This window comes from Propithecus coquereli, unplaced genomic scaffold (genome assembly GCF_000956105.1).
Source record: "Propithecus coquereli isolate 6110/MARCELLA unplaced genomic scaffold, Pcoq_1.0 Scaffold20, whole genome shotgun sequence".
NCBI classification, from domain to species: Eukaryota; Metazoa; Chordata; class Mammalia; order Primates; family Indriidae; genus Propithecus; species Propithecus coquereli.
In genome coordinates, this window is record NW_012144967.1 from 13831647 (window position 1) to 13850449 (window position 18803).

Sequence of the window (18803 nt, forward strand, 5' to 3'; positions counted from 1 at the left end):
CAGGATCAGCAGTCTGGTTTGACAAGCCAGTTAGGGAACTTGTCTTGAAGCCACTTTTGCTTACCAAGTGCACTGCTTTTACTGAAGGGTACAAGATTTATTTTTCTTCCCAATGGTCAACTATTTTAGGGATAATTTTCTTCCTATTAATATAAACCAAACAGCCTAGGGACTATAAATACATATGTACATGTGTGTTTTTTTAACTTTTCCCCTATCCTTTTTTTTCTTCCTATCTTTATACTTAGTCTTCATTTGTAATAGCTTGGGGAGCATTGAAGATTATGGAGATAAATCCCCTCTAAAACACACCCTGTCCCAAGCGACCCCTGGTACCACCCTTGCCTCTGTGTCTTGGCAAGAACCACTTCACACTGGGGCCGCCTCCAAATCATTTTGTGCAGCCCAGAGCACCCTTGTGTCTTCCCACAAACATCCTTGAATAGAGCAGTTCAGAATAGGGCATGGGAACTTGTCAGAGGTTGTAAATCCGTTTTCCTCTCTTCCCATGGCAGGAAAGGGCTGGAACAGGGCCTGGAGTATCCAATCCTGGAGCAGCCCAGGCCAGCACAGGACAAGTAAGAGAAAAGCCAATGTCCTCTGAAGAGCAATACAAGATCCAAAGCCCCAAAGTTAAAGGGCCTCCCTCTGCCACACTATTAATGCCAACTGGTAATAAAAAACAAAAAAGATACTGGCCTTGGGAGACGAAAAAAATCCCATTATATACAAAAAAAAAATTCTGCTCTAGCTATTGTTTTTACCCTGGCATGTGTCATGTGATACTTAATTTCACAATTTTTCACTGACACTTCCTTGGACTGAATCTCACTCTTTCTTTAAGAGAAACGTTTCCCTGATCCTGTTCCCAGTCTCTCTTTCTTTCTGGGCATTCTTAGGATGAGCATCCCTTTAGATTTTATTTTCTCCTTCGGCCAGTCTTACAATATTCTACAACACTGTCCATTTCAATGGTCTTTTTCCAATCACATTTAGTGGCCCTGGGTCTTTGGCATAACTAACAAAAATGAGACACATACCCTGGGTACAACCAGAAGAGACTCCTTTTTCACTCTGACACCGAGGAAGTAGATTGGATTAAGCAGATGGGGGTCTTAGGTAGGAGGAGGTACTTCATGCATCCTCAGGGCCCAAAGGCCCCTCTGCTTCCATGCCTGGGCCTTACCTGCTCAGGGGTCATTAGTCCTGATCCTGACACGTTATTATGGAAAGTAGGTTCTCTCCACCCCAACCGTTATCATTTTTCATTAACTCTAGATGAGCTAAGGGCCCCTGAAGGCCTTAGGCTGAGCATTCCTTGGGGCGAGGTCCCTTCTTGGTCAGCATCTAAAAACCAGTAGTGACTCTGTTGCTGCCTGTGCTTTTTTTCCTAACATGCCTTCAGTCTCCAGAGTGGAGGATCTGCCTTCGTGTGGGGTATTACTAAAAAAAGCTAGGAGCCAGATCCGATCCCCTCTCACCCTGGTGCATCCAGGGGGTATGCATGTGATTCAGTTTCAGCCAACCAAATACTCTTTCTGTGCACTTGGAAATTTGAGTGAGAAGGGCAGGGAAACAGAGATGGCTGTAGTAACACCAGAGGTCATGGGGTGGGCAGGCTGGACTGTTTCTGTCAAGGGATTGTTTATTGTGGTTCCTGGGGCCTTACTCTTAGTTCCTTGATTCCCAGCTGTTGCAAGCCTGATCCTTCAGCTCCCATCTACTCTGTGACATCCCTGACAGTCTTTCAATAAGTCCCTTTTACTTAACTTAGCCAGAGTAGTTCTCTGAAGCTTGTAACCAAGAATGCTCCCTGGTAGAAGAGAGCCTCTCTCACCCCTGTGGTTTGGCCAGTGGAGAAAGGAATCACTTGGAGGAGCAACCTTGAACGTGGCTGTATTTCTAGGCTTGCCTCATTGTCCCAAGATGGTCTTAGGGTACTTTCTCAGTAGGACCATTATGCCATGAATTGGTCTTAGATGTGACTTGCTCTCTGTCTCACCTAGGGCAGTTCACATTGGCCAGGACCAGCTTCCCAGAATCAGGCAAAGGGAAGAGATGGCTGGCTCCAGGACTCTCCAGTGAGAAGCTAGTGCCAGTTCTTGTGGTCAAGCATTGACTTGGGATATGACCAGAAGTAAATGGACTCTTGGGCTGCTGGAAAGTTTCAGCTGTGCACGTCCCTTCCCCAATCCCTTCCTTTTTGTGTAAATTTCCATTCCTGGTAAGGATGGACAAGTGGAGAAACAAATCTTTGTTTATACAATGTCATCCCCCCATATCGTCATCCTCAATCATTTTGTGGATCTTTCTCTCTAGGAATGGTGACCACTGGAGAGTTGGTGGCCGGGAATTCTGCATCCAGGAGCTTAGTGCAGACTTCTCAGGCTGGCCGGGAGATGGTGCTGTTTGCATGTGCTCAGATAGGGCTAATAAATTAAGGTGCAACCAGGGTGCTATTGGATGATAGGATTCACCAGCAGAACTTCACTTTGCATCTTTGTATTTGGATTAAAGAGATTAATTAGTGAAAAACCGGTGAATTTCAAATAATCTTTGGAGTGATACAGAGGGCTTTCTAACACAAAACTCAGAAGCTATAAAAAGACAATATTAACAAATTTGACAGCAGAAAAATTTTATTTATTTATGAAAGAAAGAATGAATGATTGAATGACATAATCTTGCTCTGTAGTCCAGGCTAGAGTGCTGTGGCATCAGCATAGCTCACAGCAACCTCAAACTCCTGGGCTGAAGCGATTCTCCTGCCTCAGCCTCCCGGGTAGCTGGGACTACAGCTGAGTGCCACGATGCCCAGCTAATTTTTCTATTTTTTGCAGAGACGGAGTCGTGAGCCACTGCGCCCGGCCAAGAAAATTATCTGTCACAACAGTTGCTACTATTGCTGGTTATTAAATTTAGAAATTTGGGCCGGGCACGGTGGCTCACAACTGTAATCCCAGCACTCTGGGAGGCCGAGGCAGGAGGATGGCTTGAGCCCAGGACTTTGAGGTTGCTGTGAGCTAGGCTGACGCCACGGCACTCTAGCCCAGGAAACAGAGTGAGACTCTATCTCAAAAAAAAAAAAAAAGATAATTTTCTTAATATACAAAGAGCTCTTAGAGATAAATTTAAAATGGGAAAAGGATATGAACAATTAGTTCACAGAAAACAAGATTAAAGTCACCAATAAACATGAAACATTTCTCACTCATAAATTAATGAAAAAAAATTTAAAGATAGTCATTTGATTATGTGTGTCTCCAGCAATCGCTCTGTATAAACATACACAATTAAAAGGGTGTCTTTCTCTTCATTCTTTGATTTTCCATTTGGGTTTCCAGGCAGTTTCTCACCCGTTTTCATGCAGTGTTGGGGCAGCCTTTTCTTCAACAGCGTGACCCTGACAGAGGCAAACCCCCACTCCCCCGGCCACTCTCCCAGGGCTAAGACTGACAAGTAAGCAACACCGTGACAAGTACTAAAATGGAGAAGAACAGGTGTGCCAGGGGCAGTGTCTGTGCCTGGGGTGGTGAGGACAGGGCGGGCTCCGCAGAGGAGGTGGGAGGGCAAGGAGCTCCGCGGCACAGGGGCGGGGCAGTCCTCCAGACGTCGGAACACCACGTGCCACAACAAAGGGGTGTGCGAGGGCGGGTGCACGTGCGCAGCTGCAAACTGGGGGCAGAGGCGCCGGCCTTGGCGCTGAGGGGCTTCTCCTGCACAATTCCGTTCCTGCTCGGGGTCTGCTGTCGCCTGTCGGGAGGGGGCTTAACAACATTACTTGACACACGCTTCGCGGCTGAGAAAGACCTTCAAGTACGTCTATCTAACTTTCACTTTTCATAGAGAAATATGCAGAGGCTTTAGAGAGGTGAAATGCCACAGCTCTGGCAACACTGATGTCCTGACGGCCAGTCCGCGGACTTTCCTGTCTCTGACCCTCGAGCATTGCCCAGGCTACCCACATAACTCTGCTGCTCGGACCGCGGTCCGGTACGTCTCCGGGTGGACTACATCTCCCACAATGCCCCGAGCCCAGCCTCCCTCCCGCCGCTGGGCGGGCGCCGTCTTCACCAGTAGAAAAGAAGAGTTTCCAGGGGCCGTTCACGGCAGCCAATGAGCGCGGCGGTGGGCGGGCCTCTCCCGTCCATTGTTCTCGGTGCCCCACGGGCTGGAGCCCAGGTAAATCCGGAGGGGCCGGGCCGAGCCCGGGGGCGCTTTCGCACGCGGAGCATCCGCCAGAGCAGGACTTGGTCTCCGGAGAGGTGAGCTGGAGAGGCAGGCCTGGGCCCTGGGGACCCAGGACTGTAGCCCGAGGCCAGGGCATAACGGGCCTGGGGCCAGCTGCCGGAAGCCCTGCTGGGGGAGGGGTGTCGGGGGCGCTGTCCGTGTCCCGCGGGCGGGGACCGCTCGGATTTACTCGCCCGGCTCCGCGAACCGACCCGGACTCTTCTTCCCGACGGAGAACTCCTTGCATATCCTGCCAGGAAGCGCAATGTTTGGCCTGGAAGGGACGTTCGACTTCCCGCGCATCCTCCTCGTTTTACAGATGGGGAAACTGAGGTTCAGAGGGGGTGTGTCTTGTCCCAGGTCACACAGCAAATTAGCTGACTAGGCACAGTTTTCCTGGGCTCCCAAGTAGGAGAGCGTTCTGCGTTCTGTTATATCTGTTTCTTTTAATCATTTGGGTAGATACACCTTGAGAGCTTCGTTTTTCCCATTAGCTTTTCTTTTTTCTTCTCTCACTTTTTTAAGCTTTTTCTACTTTTTCTTTTCTTTTTGAGGGGGATTATCTGAGTCTTTATGATGTAATTAGTTTTAAAACTAATTTTTCATTGCTTTCATAATATTTATTTTAAGTCGTTTGTAATTCCATTGCTCTCAGTATTTTGCAGAGTTGCCCTCTAGGTCTTTTTTCCTCTGTGTGTTCATTTTTAAAGGAAATCGGGGCCTCATTGTGTCTATGGTTTTTCTGCTTTGTGGGTTTTGTTTTTATCCGTTATTTTCATACAGGAGGATTATCTTAAATCATTAATGATTAATAATCTTTGTCAGTATGATTTTTTTAATGTTTAAACATACATACAGCGGAGTGTATGAATCTGAAATTTCGTATGTATGCTCTTGTCTTGTGCAACCATTTGCCAAAGCAAGAGATAAGAAATTTCCAGCACCTCAGAATGCTCCTTTGAGCCCCTACCCAGTCAATATCCCCCAAAGGTAGTCTTGATTATGTTAGTATAATTTCTAATACATTCTACTGTGTGGAAGTGCCATAGTTTAATTAACCATTCCCCTGCTACTGGATTTTTAAGGAGCCCATTTTCTGCAATCAAAAACAGTGCTATGGTTGTGTGTCTTTGCAAATAAATTTCTTTTTACAGAGATGGGGTTTTTGTTGTTTTTTATTTGTTTGTTTTGAGACAGGGTCTCACTCTGTTGCCTGAATTATGCAGTGGCATCATCATAGCTCACTGCAACCTCAAACTCCTGGGCTCAAGTGATCCTCTCATCTCACCCTCCTGAGTAGCTGAGATTAAAGGTGCATGCCACCACACTTGGCTAATTTTTTTTAAATTTTTTGTAGAGACGGGGTCTTGCTATTGCCCAGGCTGTTCTGGAACTCCTGGCCTCAACCAATCCTCCCAACTCAGCCTCCCAAAGTGCTGGGATTACAGACTTGAGCCACTGCACCCAGCCCAGATGGTTATTTTTTAAAGATAAATTACTGAGGGCCCAAGGCTGGATCAGAGAGTATGAACATGTTTAAAACTTTAAGCTGGGCTTGGTGGCTCATGCCTGTAATCCCAGCTACTCAGGAGGCTGAGGCGAGAGGAGTTTGAGACCAGCGTGGGCAGCAGAGCAAGACCCTCTCTCTTAAAAAAAAAAAAAAAAAAAAAAAAAAACCCAAAAACCAAAAACTTAATACTTTAAAGTATGGTAATAACGTGGTTGAGATACTGCCTTCCTTCCAATGAAGTTCAGACAGCCTTGACATCCCATCCATTGCTACTCCTTAAGGTGTCACTATCTATATTTCTTAGGTGGTCACTGAGGTTAAGTGACTAAGCTGTATGTCAGGTCAAGGTCACTCGCTCAGCAGCAAGTCTGAACTGACTTAGGGCAAGATAACTCAGTCCTGGGTGTTTTTTGGATGACTTTGCATTTTTGATACTCATTCTTTGGTCTTTTGGAAAGAACAATGCTGTATTTTTTTGTATCTTTTCTTACTACAGAGAAATATGTTTTTAGTAATAAGCTGTTTTTCCTTTAAGAGGGACAGGAAACGTCTGTTGACTTGCGGATATAAGGATCACTTGGTGGCCTGATGTGGGCTGCTGTGACTTAGATTGCTTTAGGACAGTCTACTAATGGATTCTGGTTCTCTTTCTTGTTTCTCAGCAGGACTACTTGTTGAGATTTGAGGAGGGAGGTGTCTTCTCTGAGAGCCTGGCTGGAGGAGACTGAGGTCAGTGCTTGAAGCCTGAGTGATCGCCCCAGGAACGTGGATGATGGCTGCAGAGGCGCCGAGAGTGACCGCTCCCCTGAGCCCCTTGGTCCAGGTGTCTCAAGAAGAAGATGGACAGGAGGAGGAGGTCACCACTATGATCCTGGAGGATGACTCCTGGGTGCAGGAAGCTGTACTGCAGGAGGATGGCCCTGAGTCTGAGCCCTTTCCCCAGAGTGCCGGCAAGGGCAGCCCCCAGGAGGAGGCAGCGGCCGGGGGACCGCAGGGTGCGCTCAGCCGCCTCCGAGAGCTCTGTCGGCGCTGGCTGAGGCCAGAGGTGCACACCAAGGAGCAGATGTTGACCGTGCTGCCAAGGGAAATTCAGGCTTGGCTGCAAGAGCATAGGCCCGAAAGCAGCGAGGAGGCAGTAGCCCTGGTGGAAGACTTGACCCAGACCCTTCAGGAAAGTGGTGAGACACAGAACGGGAGAGGGTGGAGGAGGCGGAGGTGGTATCTAGGACAGAGTGGGGGTATCTAGGACAGGGCCATCCCTCTGCTGTGCAGACAGTCAGCACACTCTTCACCCTTTTAATGCCCTCATCGTGTGCGGTGGTAGCTCTAGGACTTCGGCATTGGAGGGGCTTAGAGGACTGCTCTTGGAGCGACATTTGCATACATAGTTTTTACTTACGTGTTTGGAGTGGTGGGGGGGCTGATGGTGTTTTGGGGGGAGGGGCTGAATAAAACCCCTACAAACCACCCCTTGGCACCTTCACTTGGTTGTACAATAAACCTCCACATAGTTCCAGCAATTATAAAAACCAAATAATCTGATTTTCTTCAAAGTGAGTATTTTTATGAAACCCAAGATAAGTGGCAAATAAACCATCTAATAACTAGGGACTTTCTGTGGTATAAAGTTATCCTGGGCTCCTAAAAGAGTAATTCAAAACTTGAGCTCTTTGCCGCCTGTGTTACTGGTAGCTTTGGGTTCCTGGCGTGCCCTTTACCTGCTCTGTGTCCGTTCTGGTTTTCAGCTGGAAACTAGACCCACTCGATTACCAGATACTTACTTCAGATCTACCTGTGCCCCTAGGACTATTTTGGGACCCAGGGCACAGGGCTGCCTTTGTGCTGATGAGGACTGTGGAAATTCAGAGAAAGGAACGTGGAGAGGTCAGGTCAGGTCAGGGAAGGCTTCATGGAGGACATGAAACCTGAGCAGGAGAGAGTCAAATTGGGAAAGGTTGGGGGCAGGGAGCAGGGTGTGGAGCGAAAGGAGTCGTGTTGAGCAAAGGCCTGGAAGGGCAGAGCCAGCATAGTTTATTCCTTCAGGTGACAGTGAGGAGGGCTGGCTGTTTGGAGTGGAAAGTGTGTTTTTAGGAAGTGGTAGGTAGAGTTTGAGGAAGGGTGGATGAAGGCTTGAACTGAATGTCATTGGCCTCAACTGGGGCCCAAGAGGCATGGGAGGAAGCTGAGTTTGGCAACAGGATGTAGGTTTGATTAGAGGAGGGAGAGGCTAGAGGCAGGAGAGCAGCCGGGAAGTTGCCCGGTCATCGGGCTGCAGTGACAGGGGTTGGCCCCTGACTGGACACGTGTGAGAAAGAACTAAGAGTAACAATGGCTAGCATTTCTTGAGCTCTTTCTGTGGGCCAGGAAATATGCTTAGCATCTAATATGCAAAACTCATGTGAACTTCACAGCCTGTGAAGATAAACAGGATTGTCATCACCAGAGAAGTTAAGTGAGTCTGTTAAGATCATGCAGCTAGTAGGAGGCAGAACCAAGATTTGAACTTATATGTCTGAGGACATGGTCCATGTCCTTAAACATTTTATCACATGTGTGATGCTAAGTGACAGTTCCTAGTGGGCTGTTGGAAGGAGGGGATGCAGACAGGATTGAGACAAAGTGACTAACTCCGGGGCATCTAGCCTGGAGGATTCCGGGCCAGTGGCTCATGCCCACAGTCTCAGCGCTTTGGGAGGCTCAGGTGGTGGTGGTGGGGTATTGCTTGAGGCCAGGATTTCGGGGTTACGGTGAGCTATGATTGCACCACTGCACCCCGGCCTGGGTGACAGAGCAAGACCCTGTCTCTAAAAGAATAAAAAATAAATTAAAAAAGAAGACTGGGAAGGGAAGAGAAGGAAAAGGAAGGTGGTTTGGGGCAGTGGTTATGACAACCTCCTGAGACTGGGAGGTAGGAATAAAGCTGTCCTCTGAAGAAAGAGCTGACCTTGAGGGCTTACGGTGACAGCCCTGCACTGACACCTTACATGTCCATCTCTAAGAATCCTGTGAGGTGGGTGGGACTGTCGTTTCCCAGATAAATGGAAATTCAGCAAGAACACACAGCTGTCACCTGGTGGAGCCAGGATTCAAACTGTTTGCTTCCACGTGTGTTTGAGAGAGCCTAAGTTTTATGTGAAGTGAAGTACCTGATTTTCTTGGCCCTGAAAAATAACTTTTAAGTTTAGTCCTCCTGTTTACAAAAACTTCTCATCCTATTTCAAAACTGTTTCCTTGCCCCCTGATGGGTGTGACAAATTTGTAGTGAACTTGAGGATCTTCAGTTAGACCCTCTGGCGGAGGCAGCATGGTTGCGGCCAAGCAGATAGCTCTGGGGTGGTTATTTAGTTGGGAGGCACAGAGCAGAGGCTCCGGTCTCAGCAGGTGTCTGAGGTGATTACAGCCCTTCCCACCTGGCTTGCTGCAGCGACTTTGTGCCTTTCATCTTTTACTGGACATCCGAGATGGGGACGGTCCCAGACAAGTGGGTGTGTCAGTCCCGACTTCTGCGTTTGCAGTGGTCTTTGCCGGGCTTGGTTTGTTTAGCAGTTGCTCCCGCCCTTCCCAGTGCCTGCTCACAGGAATCGCTGCACTTGGCTTCGTCCCTTCTCAAACATTTACTCAACACCAGACCACTTGACCTCTATTCTGTTTGTCCACCTTGGGACCTTTGTTCACATTTACCCAGAACAGGACATTTCCAGGCCTCACTGGGTGGTGGTTTAATGTTTGACTAATAGGAACCTCCAGGTGCTCAAAAAATGTCTTGTAATTCCAATTAAGATCAGACTATATTAATAGTGGCGAAGCTCGTCTCTATTTTTGAATGTTTCCCAAGGACATTGTAATCCCCGTAGCCAGCTCTAATCCAGGCTCCTGGTATTTCTCACCTGAATTCTTGCAGCAGCCTCCAGACCGAACATGCCTTTGGCCTCTTCCCCTTCATTACAGCTCTTCCCCTCCTACCAGAGTGATTGGGGCATGCTCCTACCTCAATATCTTCATGAGTTTCCCAGTGTCCACGAAATCAGGCATGACCTCTTTTTCAGCATGGAATCCACGGCCCTATGTGACCTGGCCCAGACCTCCCTGGCAGCCTGGTCCCTCCCCTGCCCCCTTGCTCTAGCCTTCACTCCATTCAGACCAGATCTTGCCGTTTCTTGAACGTAGCCTGTGCTTTCTAGCATTTACCTTTTGCTTCTGAGTTTTTGGCTTGGAGTGGCCTTGTCTCATCTCTGTAATAAAATCCCAGCTGTCTTTTGAGTGCCCACCCTTGGAGACCCTCTTCATAAAGCTGTCCTATTCCAGTCCCTCTTCCCTATCCCCAGTTCCACACACCTGGAACCATCTCTAATCAATCACCTTCCTAGAAGTCATCTCCCCCAGAACATTGGACTCTGTCCCCCTCTTCTTCCCTCGCCCTTCTCTCTCTCCTCTCTTTTCCTCTCTCCAGTGTCATGAACCTCTGGGCCCAACCCTAGAACTACTGAATCAGAAACTTCGGGCTTGGCACCCAGCACTCCAGGGTTTAACAAGCCCTTTAGGTGATCCTGATTCAAACTCCAGTTTGAGAACCTCTGCACTGGACACCTCATTCTCAAACTTGGACCCACATCAGAATCACCTGGGGACCTGGCACCCACTCCCAAGGCTTCTGATTTTCTGATTTAATCGGTATGGGGTGTGGCCTGGGCAAGGAATTTTAGAAAGCTCCCCAGGGAGTTCTATTATGCAGCAAAGTTTAAAGACCCTTGCTGTTAGAGCCTTGTTACTCAGAGCACAGTCAGTGAACTAATAGCATGAGTATCACCTGGGAGTTCATTGGACGTGCAGACTGTCAATCTCACCCCAGCCCCACTGAAGCAGAATCTACATTTAACAAGATCTCCAGGTGATTTGTATGCTCTCTGAAGTTTGAGAAGCACTATCCTAGACTAGAAAGGAATAGAGGTTATTGGCTTCAAACCTACTGTCCTCCATCAGTTGAGCCAAAGAGTCACAGCTGACCTCTCCTGCCACCCTCAGCATCATGTGGCTTTTGGTGGTCACAGGCAACAGGTTATCTGTTTTGAGCTTGCAGCCCCAGCAAAATGTTCCCTTAATGACATGAATGAACATACACATTTGTTTTTCTTAGCTAGAAAAGGAGTGGGGAGTGTTGGAGGATGGTGAAGGGATGTCTTTTTAGAGCTACAATTCTTAGCTTCAAAACAAAATTACTTTTAGTTTACTTACATGCTTGAAAAGTATACCAGATAGAACTCTTAGGGAAAGGTAACATAACTGTAAAGTGTTTGGCAGTCATTCATTTAAACTGTTCATTGTTGTTTTTTATCAGTGGTTAATCTTTTAAGCAGCCAGAGTTCAGGTGGAACAGGGCTCCCAGTCACTCAGCACGTTCGGGTCTCTGCAGGCTTGCCAGGGCGCTGCTCCACTGGGCAGAGCCCAGGTCAGAGTGGAGTTGGGCATAACCTGTACCAGAATCACTTCTCTATTTTAGACGAATAGCTCCAACTGCAGTCTTGAGACACAGTGGTATGTCACAGGCAGGAAGGGCTTTAGAAGAATTTTGAGCTACACACTAAAGCACCAAAGTTTGTGACCAATTTATTTCGTTATAAATAAATTACAGCAAATTCAAATTTATCCCCATATTGGCATCAGTTTTCCTCACATTCATTGTGATATGCCTCCTAACACGGGAGAGAAAGAGGAGGCCTGTGGCCAGGCAGGGGGACACGCAAGGCCCTGTGAACAGCCACGGGAACGTGCCATGCACGTGAGTCCAGCGCATGTGTTGAGGGCATGAAAATACAAGAACCTAACTCGGTTTAGACCAAGTTAGGATTGCAGCTTTTGTCTGCTAACCGATAAGGAGAGAGGTCCTGTGACAATTCAAGAACCCTTCAGTGCAGTTTATGGACAGTGGTCTAATCATTTTGAAAAAACAAAGATTGCATCTCTACTTCTCAACCTACATAGAAATAGATCCCTGCTTCACAGGTTACACAAAAATAAATACCAGATGGATTATAGATCTATACTATACAAGATCTGAAATGACACGTAAGAAAATATTTTTGTAATCTTAGGGTGGGGAAGGACTTCATAAGTGCAGGGAGGTAGCTAAGCTCCCAGCAAAAAATCAGGTCCCTTTGGTAGGGTCGTTGCAAAGGATAAGAAGATAATAGAAAATGGAAAATAATGGAAAAAAAGAATACACAGAGATGAAGGTATAGTTTTATAGATTTATAAAGATTATAGGCAAAGCGGGTGCTCAGGGGGCCTGGATTTCTCGTCAATCTCAGAGGCCAAGAGTGAAGTTTTACATGGTCATTTATAGGTACAGTGATCAGTTGCCAGGGGTAACAGATTTTCATAACAACAGGTAGTTCCTCTTAGGTTAACAGTTTTTTAAAAGCCTTCTTCAGATCCCTTAACTAACTCTACGTGAACAAATGGTTACAAAATCTTTCAAAGACTAACTTCTAAGTTCTAAGGTAAATTTATCACTTAACAGAGGGGTTAAACAGAGATATATTGGCTCCATATTTTCTTTATCAGGTTATTGTGAATGGAGACAGGTAGTCAGAAGTTTAAGCAGGAACTGTCCCTTGGGCTAATTGCTTTTAGCCACAGGTGGCTGTCTGTCCCTCGGGCACTCTTTGATCAGCTCTCATCCTGTAGTTTTTAGCAGACCTGCCTTGCTTTACAAAGCAAGTCCAAACCTTAGGTCTGAGAATCTCGGCGCCACTGTGGGATGCAGCCAGCTACTCATCTTTCAGAGATGCCCTCCTGAGGTGAAACAGCTTTCGATATGCAAAGTAACACGTTTACATATTCCTTCAGGGCAAAGCTTTGCGAAACTCCTGAGACATTTTCTGTCTCCAATATATTTATATTAATTCATGGAGCAACACATAAGCAATACAGAAATCATCAAAGCTAGACTGAACTCATGAGTACAGTCTATTTGGTCTACTAATGTTTTAACTATTGAGATTTCATAATATTTAGCATCTGACAGAGATAATCCCTTTCCTCCTCCCCATTTCAGTCAATTACTTTCTTAATGTTTATTTTCATATACTCATACTTTCGTTACGTGATTTGCCACTGTTAAATGTTATCCTTTGGATTTCCAGGTAATTACAGATGAGGCAGTCAGCAAACATATCCTGTATCCTACCTTATACCCTTCAACCTCAGTTTTGGTTAGAGTGTCATTTCTACACTATAACATTTACAAGCTCTGTAATCATGCTAATTGCCATGGTAATTGTAGTCTTTGTTCTAACGTTAAATTTATTAGGCGTTCGTCCTTTAATATTCCACAAATCTGCATATGTTCAAAGCTCTTTGCCTGTAGGTTTTATACTTGAAGGGCAGTTTTGTTGATTATAAAATCCTTGGCATACATTTTCTTTTCCTGCATATCCTGTGGCTATTGCTCCCCTGGCTGCAGGCGTTGAATGTTACTGTGGGGAAATCTTAAAACCAGTTGATTTTCTTTCCTCTTATCAGGATTGATCTTTTTGCTGTTGTTCACCTGTCTCTTGGTTGGCCACTTGGGTTAGTTGTCCTTGGCACACAGTAGATCTTTCAAGGGTTCTTGTATCTTTATAGATTATATTTTTAAGTATTTCGTTCCTTTTAGTTTTCTTCTTTGAGAACTCCAGTTATATGTTTATTGACTTTCTTTTTGCCTATTTCTGTTTCTGTCATTCTCTTTAACCTCTTTCTTTGTTTCCATTTCATTTAATTGCTTTTCTCACTTTGGTCTTTTCCCCTTTCTGCTTTCCAGGATGCCTGTTTCCCATCGTGCTCCTTCCCTCTTGTCTTTATTTCTCTGAAAGACTTTTCCCTTCTTGCCTGAGTCCTTCCAGCTTACGTTTCATCCCTTCCTTTTGTCTCACTGTCTCTTCCTTAAGTTCTACCGTATAGTATTCCTTTATAGAGGCGGTTGCTTCATCTAACTATTTTTACGGATGGAAATGGTCACCTTTCTCAGTAATAATAATTCCCCCGATTAATGCGTATGGGTCCAAGGCTCTCTCCTCTGCTTACAGAAGCAGCTTCCAGCAGATGCGGCTCCTCTGTGCGATTCTGGCTGTAGTCTTACGTCCTTTGAGTCTCTGCACCAAAGAAGCCAGCCCTGCTTACCCCAGTTCCCAAACATACTGTTGCACATCCGGAACCTTCAGGAAGTGATTTTCTGCCTGAGCTTTCTGAGATCTGCTCCTGGGCACCCTCCCACCCGAGTACTTTCCATGCTTAGTGTTTTCACTTCCTTCCTCATCACTTCAACCCAGTTTCTAATGTTTTGGGAAGACCTGATGTGTATTTCGATGTCTGTAAATTGTATTTTTCTTCTGATTCACTGAAATCAGTTTGAGTTTTTACTTGTTTTCCCTTTGCTTCTGAGTTCATACAAGAACTTACTGATTCTCATTTTAAAGTGGTGAAAAACCTTATTAGCTAATGTTATAATACCTATTCAGAAGAGAAAAATTACTAACGTCATCAAAAAAAATGTTTTTGGTCATGTTAGCTTGCTAAAAATAAATCAGGGCCTTGGCCTGGAGGTCCTTCTAGAAGAGATATGATAGCAGAGCTCTGTGCCCAAAACTTGCAAAGAAACCGTCTTGTAGGAAGTTGAGGAAGCATGGAATTCCCACCCTGAGCAAGCAGGAGTGCCCCTCACACCCTGCCCAGCCCCTGGAGATATGGGCAAACACTTGGGCTGGAGGCAATTATATAAACCCACAGGTTACCAGCAGCATGTGTGTTAGTGTAAGCACAAAATATAATTATGTGTCTATTTGCAAGTTTAATTTTTTTTTTTTTAAAGGCAGGGTCTTGCTTTGTTGCCCAAGTTGGAGTGTAGTGACGTGATCATAGCTCCATGCAGCCTCAAACTGCTGGGTTCAAGTGATCTTCCTGCCTCAGCCTCCAGAGTAGCTGCGACTACAGGTGCCTGCCACCACACCCAACTAATTTTTAAAAAATTTTTTGTGGGCTGGGCGTGGTGGCTCACGCCTGTAATCCTAGCACTCTGGAAGGCTGAGGCGGGAGGATCGCTCAAGGTCAGGAGTTCAAGACCAGCCTGAGCAAGAGTGAGACCCCGTCTCTACCAAAAAATAGAAATTAGCTGGACAACTAAAAAATATATAGAAAAAATTACCCGGGCATGGTGGTGCATGCCTGTAGTCCCAGCTACTCGGGAGGCTGAGGCAGGAGGATCGCTTGAGCCCAGGAGTTTGAGGTTGCTGTGAGCTAGCCTGATGCCATGGGACTCTAGCCCTTTTTTTTTTGTAGAGACAGGGTCTCACTATATTGCCCAGGCTTATTTGCAAGTTTAAATGTGATCTTCCATTGACTGAAGGCATGAGTGGAACCCAGGCCCTGTCTGAGAATTCCCATGCATGGGAATTTACATTAACTTACAAAAATCATAATTTGTTGAATTGAGATCTCACCTTAAGTAAACAGTTTATTAGCTTTAATAATAGAAATGTCACAAAAACTTTGTATAATTATTTTACTAATTGTCTTCCCTGTTTTCTCAGGAGGTCCAATGTTAGGTCTTAGGAATAATCAGGCTATCGTCTTCATCATTATTAATTTATTTCTGTACCCTCTACAGAATTTCAAAAAAGGACTGGAGACACTTTACCGAAATATAGCACAAGGAATTTATAGTAAGAAAGAAAATAATGAGAGGAAAACCATGAAATGAAAGTACACAAAATGCATGCTATAAAAACATCCAGTATTCTTGCTCTAAGCTCTTGTCTGTGAGATTCCAAGCAGCCAAGGCAAAGAGGGAGCCACAGTCATGGGCATGAAGCAGACACAAATTAGAGGCTCAGAAGAGCAGCTCTTTTTGGGATTGAGGTCAAGAGAGAAATTTGTTCATCAGTCTCATCAAGAGGACATTGTGTAGTATAAACAATGTTGTCAACAACTTCCTGGCAGCAGTAATGTTCCTGACAGCCATTAATTTTAATGACACTCAGATTGTCAGCCAGGGCCATTAAGCCAACACGCTGTTCAGTAAACACAGTTTTGCCAGGGGTCAGAACGGTGTGATCCAGGCTCAGAGCTCTCTGCTGCTCTGGCTTCATCCTAGAGTGATTTTAGAGTCTCTTGTCCAAGGAAAGGGCTATATAATTCCAGCAACCTTCCCTAACAATTTCTTTCACTCACATGTTTGCTAAGTATAGGCCAATACGGGGTTTGACAAGTTCCTGGAAGACAGATGTGCTCTGTATTACCAAATAAAGGTCTAATAGGCTTCCACTGCAGACACATTTGAGGGCTCTTTTAACTGCCCACCGACTTGTTTCTAGTTATTTGTATAGACACCTAGGGTCCTTGTTGCAGGGGCTCTGTCATCTGTGTCTTACTTAAATGCCAAGTAATAAGATTATAAATACCAAATACATTTTAATGCAAGAAATCCTTATTTAAGCTCCTTTTGAAAGGAGACTGAGCTGTAGGGAAATTTCTATGGCACCAATAAAAAACTCATTCATTCACTCATCAAATTTAATGAGCACCTACTAAGCATCAGGCACCACAGTGAGTATTGGGGGCTATTGTGTACCCTGTTGCAGTCCTTTAGTTAGGATTTTCAAATTCCCACCTGACCTGATTTCCTGGTGAAGAAACAGAGACACGGAACCCAAATCGTTACGACTTTGAGATTCTGGGTGATGGCCATAAAGATGTGGAGCCTGGCAACTAAATAACCAGTTAGAATGAAATAAACCCGGTTTTTAGAAGCTGAGGATTTTCTAGCCTCTTTGTGTTTACTAGAGGTTTAATTTTTATGAATTTCCCTTTGGTTTCCTTTTCTCATCTTGATAGGGAATTGAGTAGACATTGTATGTTTTTCTTCATTGTTTCAGATTTTGAGATACAGAGTGAAAATGGGGAGAACTCTAATCAAGACATGTTTGAGGATGTCGAGTCACATGAGTTCTCAAAAATGCCCGGAGTGGAAGGCGCTCAGCAATCCGATGGGGAAAGTGACTTCGAGAGAGACTGTGGCCCTGGGGGGCCCCAGGGAAACACCCCAGGTGAGGACTGTGGGGAGATGCCGTCCCATGGCAGGGAAGTGGGCCAGCTCATAGGCCTTCAGGGCACCTACCTGGGCGAGAAGCCCTATGAATGTCCCCAGTGTGGGAAGACCTTCAGCCGGAAATCCCACCTAATCACACACGAACGGACCCACACGGGCGAGAAATACTACAAATGTGACGAATGTGGAAAAAGCTTTAGTGATGGTTCAAACTTCAGTAGACACCAAACTACTCACACTGGGGAGAAACCCTATAAATGCAGGGATTGTGGGAAGAGCTTTAGCCGGAGTGCAAACCTCATCACCCACCAGAGGATCCACACGGGAGAGAAACCCTTCCAGTGTGCCGAGTGCGGCAAGAGTTTTAGCAGGAGCCCCAATCTCATCGCTCACCAGCGCACCCACACGGGAGAGAAACCCTACTCGTGCCCGGAGTGTGGAAAGAGCTTTGGCAACCGGTCCAGCCTGAACACACATCAGGGAATCCACACTGGAGAAAAGCCCTACGAATGTAAGGAATGCGGCGAAAGCTTTAGTTACAACTCGAACCTAATCAGACACCAGAGAATCCACACGGGAGAGAAACCATACAAATGTACCGACTGCGGGCAGAGGTTCAGCCAGAGCTCGGCTCTCATCACCCACCGGAGAACTCACACGGGAGAAAAGCCCTATCAGTGCAGTGAGTGCGGGAAAAGCTTTAGCCGCAGCTCCAATCTGGCCACGCACCGGAGAACCCACATGGTGGAGAAGCCCTATAAGTGTGGGGTGTGCGGGAAGAGCTTCAGCCAGAGCTCCAGCCTGATCGCACACCAGGGCATGCACACGGGGGAGAAACCCTACGAGTGCCTGACGTGCGGGGAGAGCTTCAGCTGGAGCTCCAACCTCCTCAAGCACCAGAGGATCCACACGGGGGAGAAGCCCTACAAATGTGGCGAGTGTGGGAAGTGCTTCAGCCAGCGCTCCCAGCTGGTGGTGCACCAGCGGACCCACACGGGCGAGAAGCCCTACAAATGCCTCATGTGTGGGAAGAGCTTCAGCCGGGGCTCCATCCTGGTCATGCACCAGCGAGCCCACTTGGGAGACAAGCCCTACAGGTGTCCCGAATGTGGGAAAGGCTTTAGCTGGAATTCGGTTCTCATTATACATCAGCGAATCCACACAGGGGAGAAGCCCTACAAGTGCCCCGAGTGTGGCAAAGGGTTCAGCAATAGCTCCAATTTTATTACACATCAGAGAACTCACATGAAAGAGAAACTTTACTGAAGTGGCAAAGAGGGAAAGTAAGGGGACTGGCCAGAGAAGGAATTGCCACACTGCCCAAACAGCGATGTCTCTTTAAAAGAGCTGTTCTTCCCAAATGCTCTTTGGGGTTTTTGCCAGAATCTCACCCTTGCTCACTGTCATTTCTAGAACCCCGTCATCGTAGTGGTTGGAGTCAAGCCCCACACACGGTCAAGAACAGCGTGTAGGAGCGGAAAGTCTGGAAAGTTGGGTCTTTTTTGGTGACATTTCACGGCTTAATTGGCCTCTCTCTCTTGATTCCTCTGTGCCTCAGTTTCCTCTTTGGTGAAACAGGGAGGAAATATTTCTCCATGTGGAGTGGAAGATAGCGTGGCCCATGACATGGGCAGAGTCCTCAGAGAATTACTGGAAATCCATTATTGTGGGTCTGGTTGTTTGGCTGCCATTTTGTTGGGCTTAGGTGCCTTCACCCCAAGCTGTTAGCATCCAGGGCCCCTTGTCCAAGTTAGAATCTGCTCTTCCTGGCTTTGGTGTCTTGGGCTTTGGTTTCAGGTAAAGATGGAAGGGCTTCTCCAATTCTCAATCACCCATGTAAAGCCCCTTTCTATTTCTAGAAAGTATCAGGAGCACAGAAACATGAGGTATGTCCCGGACCCAGTGTCCCTCCCATTGATAAGAGGTGGACAGGGCCTGCGGGAAAGGTACACATGGAGGAGATTTACATGCTTGCTTTTG

At 46.4% G+C, this 18803-nt stretch overlaps 1 protein-coding gene across 2 annotated transcripts; it reads left to right on the forward strand.

Moving 5' to 3' along the window:
• The first annotated feature begins 4147 nt into the window (after positions 1–4147).
• ZSCAN2 (zinc finger and SCAN domain containing 2) lies at positions 4148–18732 on the forward strand. 2 transcript variants are annotated; one of them, XM_012643754.1, is made up of 3 exons: positions 4148–4265; positions 6403–6918; positions 16651–18732. In XM_012643754.1, the coding sequence occupies exons 2-3, from the start codon at positions 6510–6512 to the stop codon at positions 18087–18089; spliced, it is 1848 nt and encodes a 615-aa protein (XP_012499208.1). In that variant the 5' UTR covers positions 4148–4265; positions 6403–6509; the 3' UTR covers positions 18090–18732. The 2 variants fall into 2 exon arrangements, with proteins under 2 accessions (XP_012499208.1, XP_012499209.1); XM_012643755.1 differs by having other exon boundaries at positions 6403–6915; positions 16651–18624.
• The last annotated feature ends 71 nt before the right edge of the window (positions 18733–18803 follow it).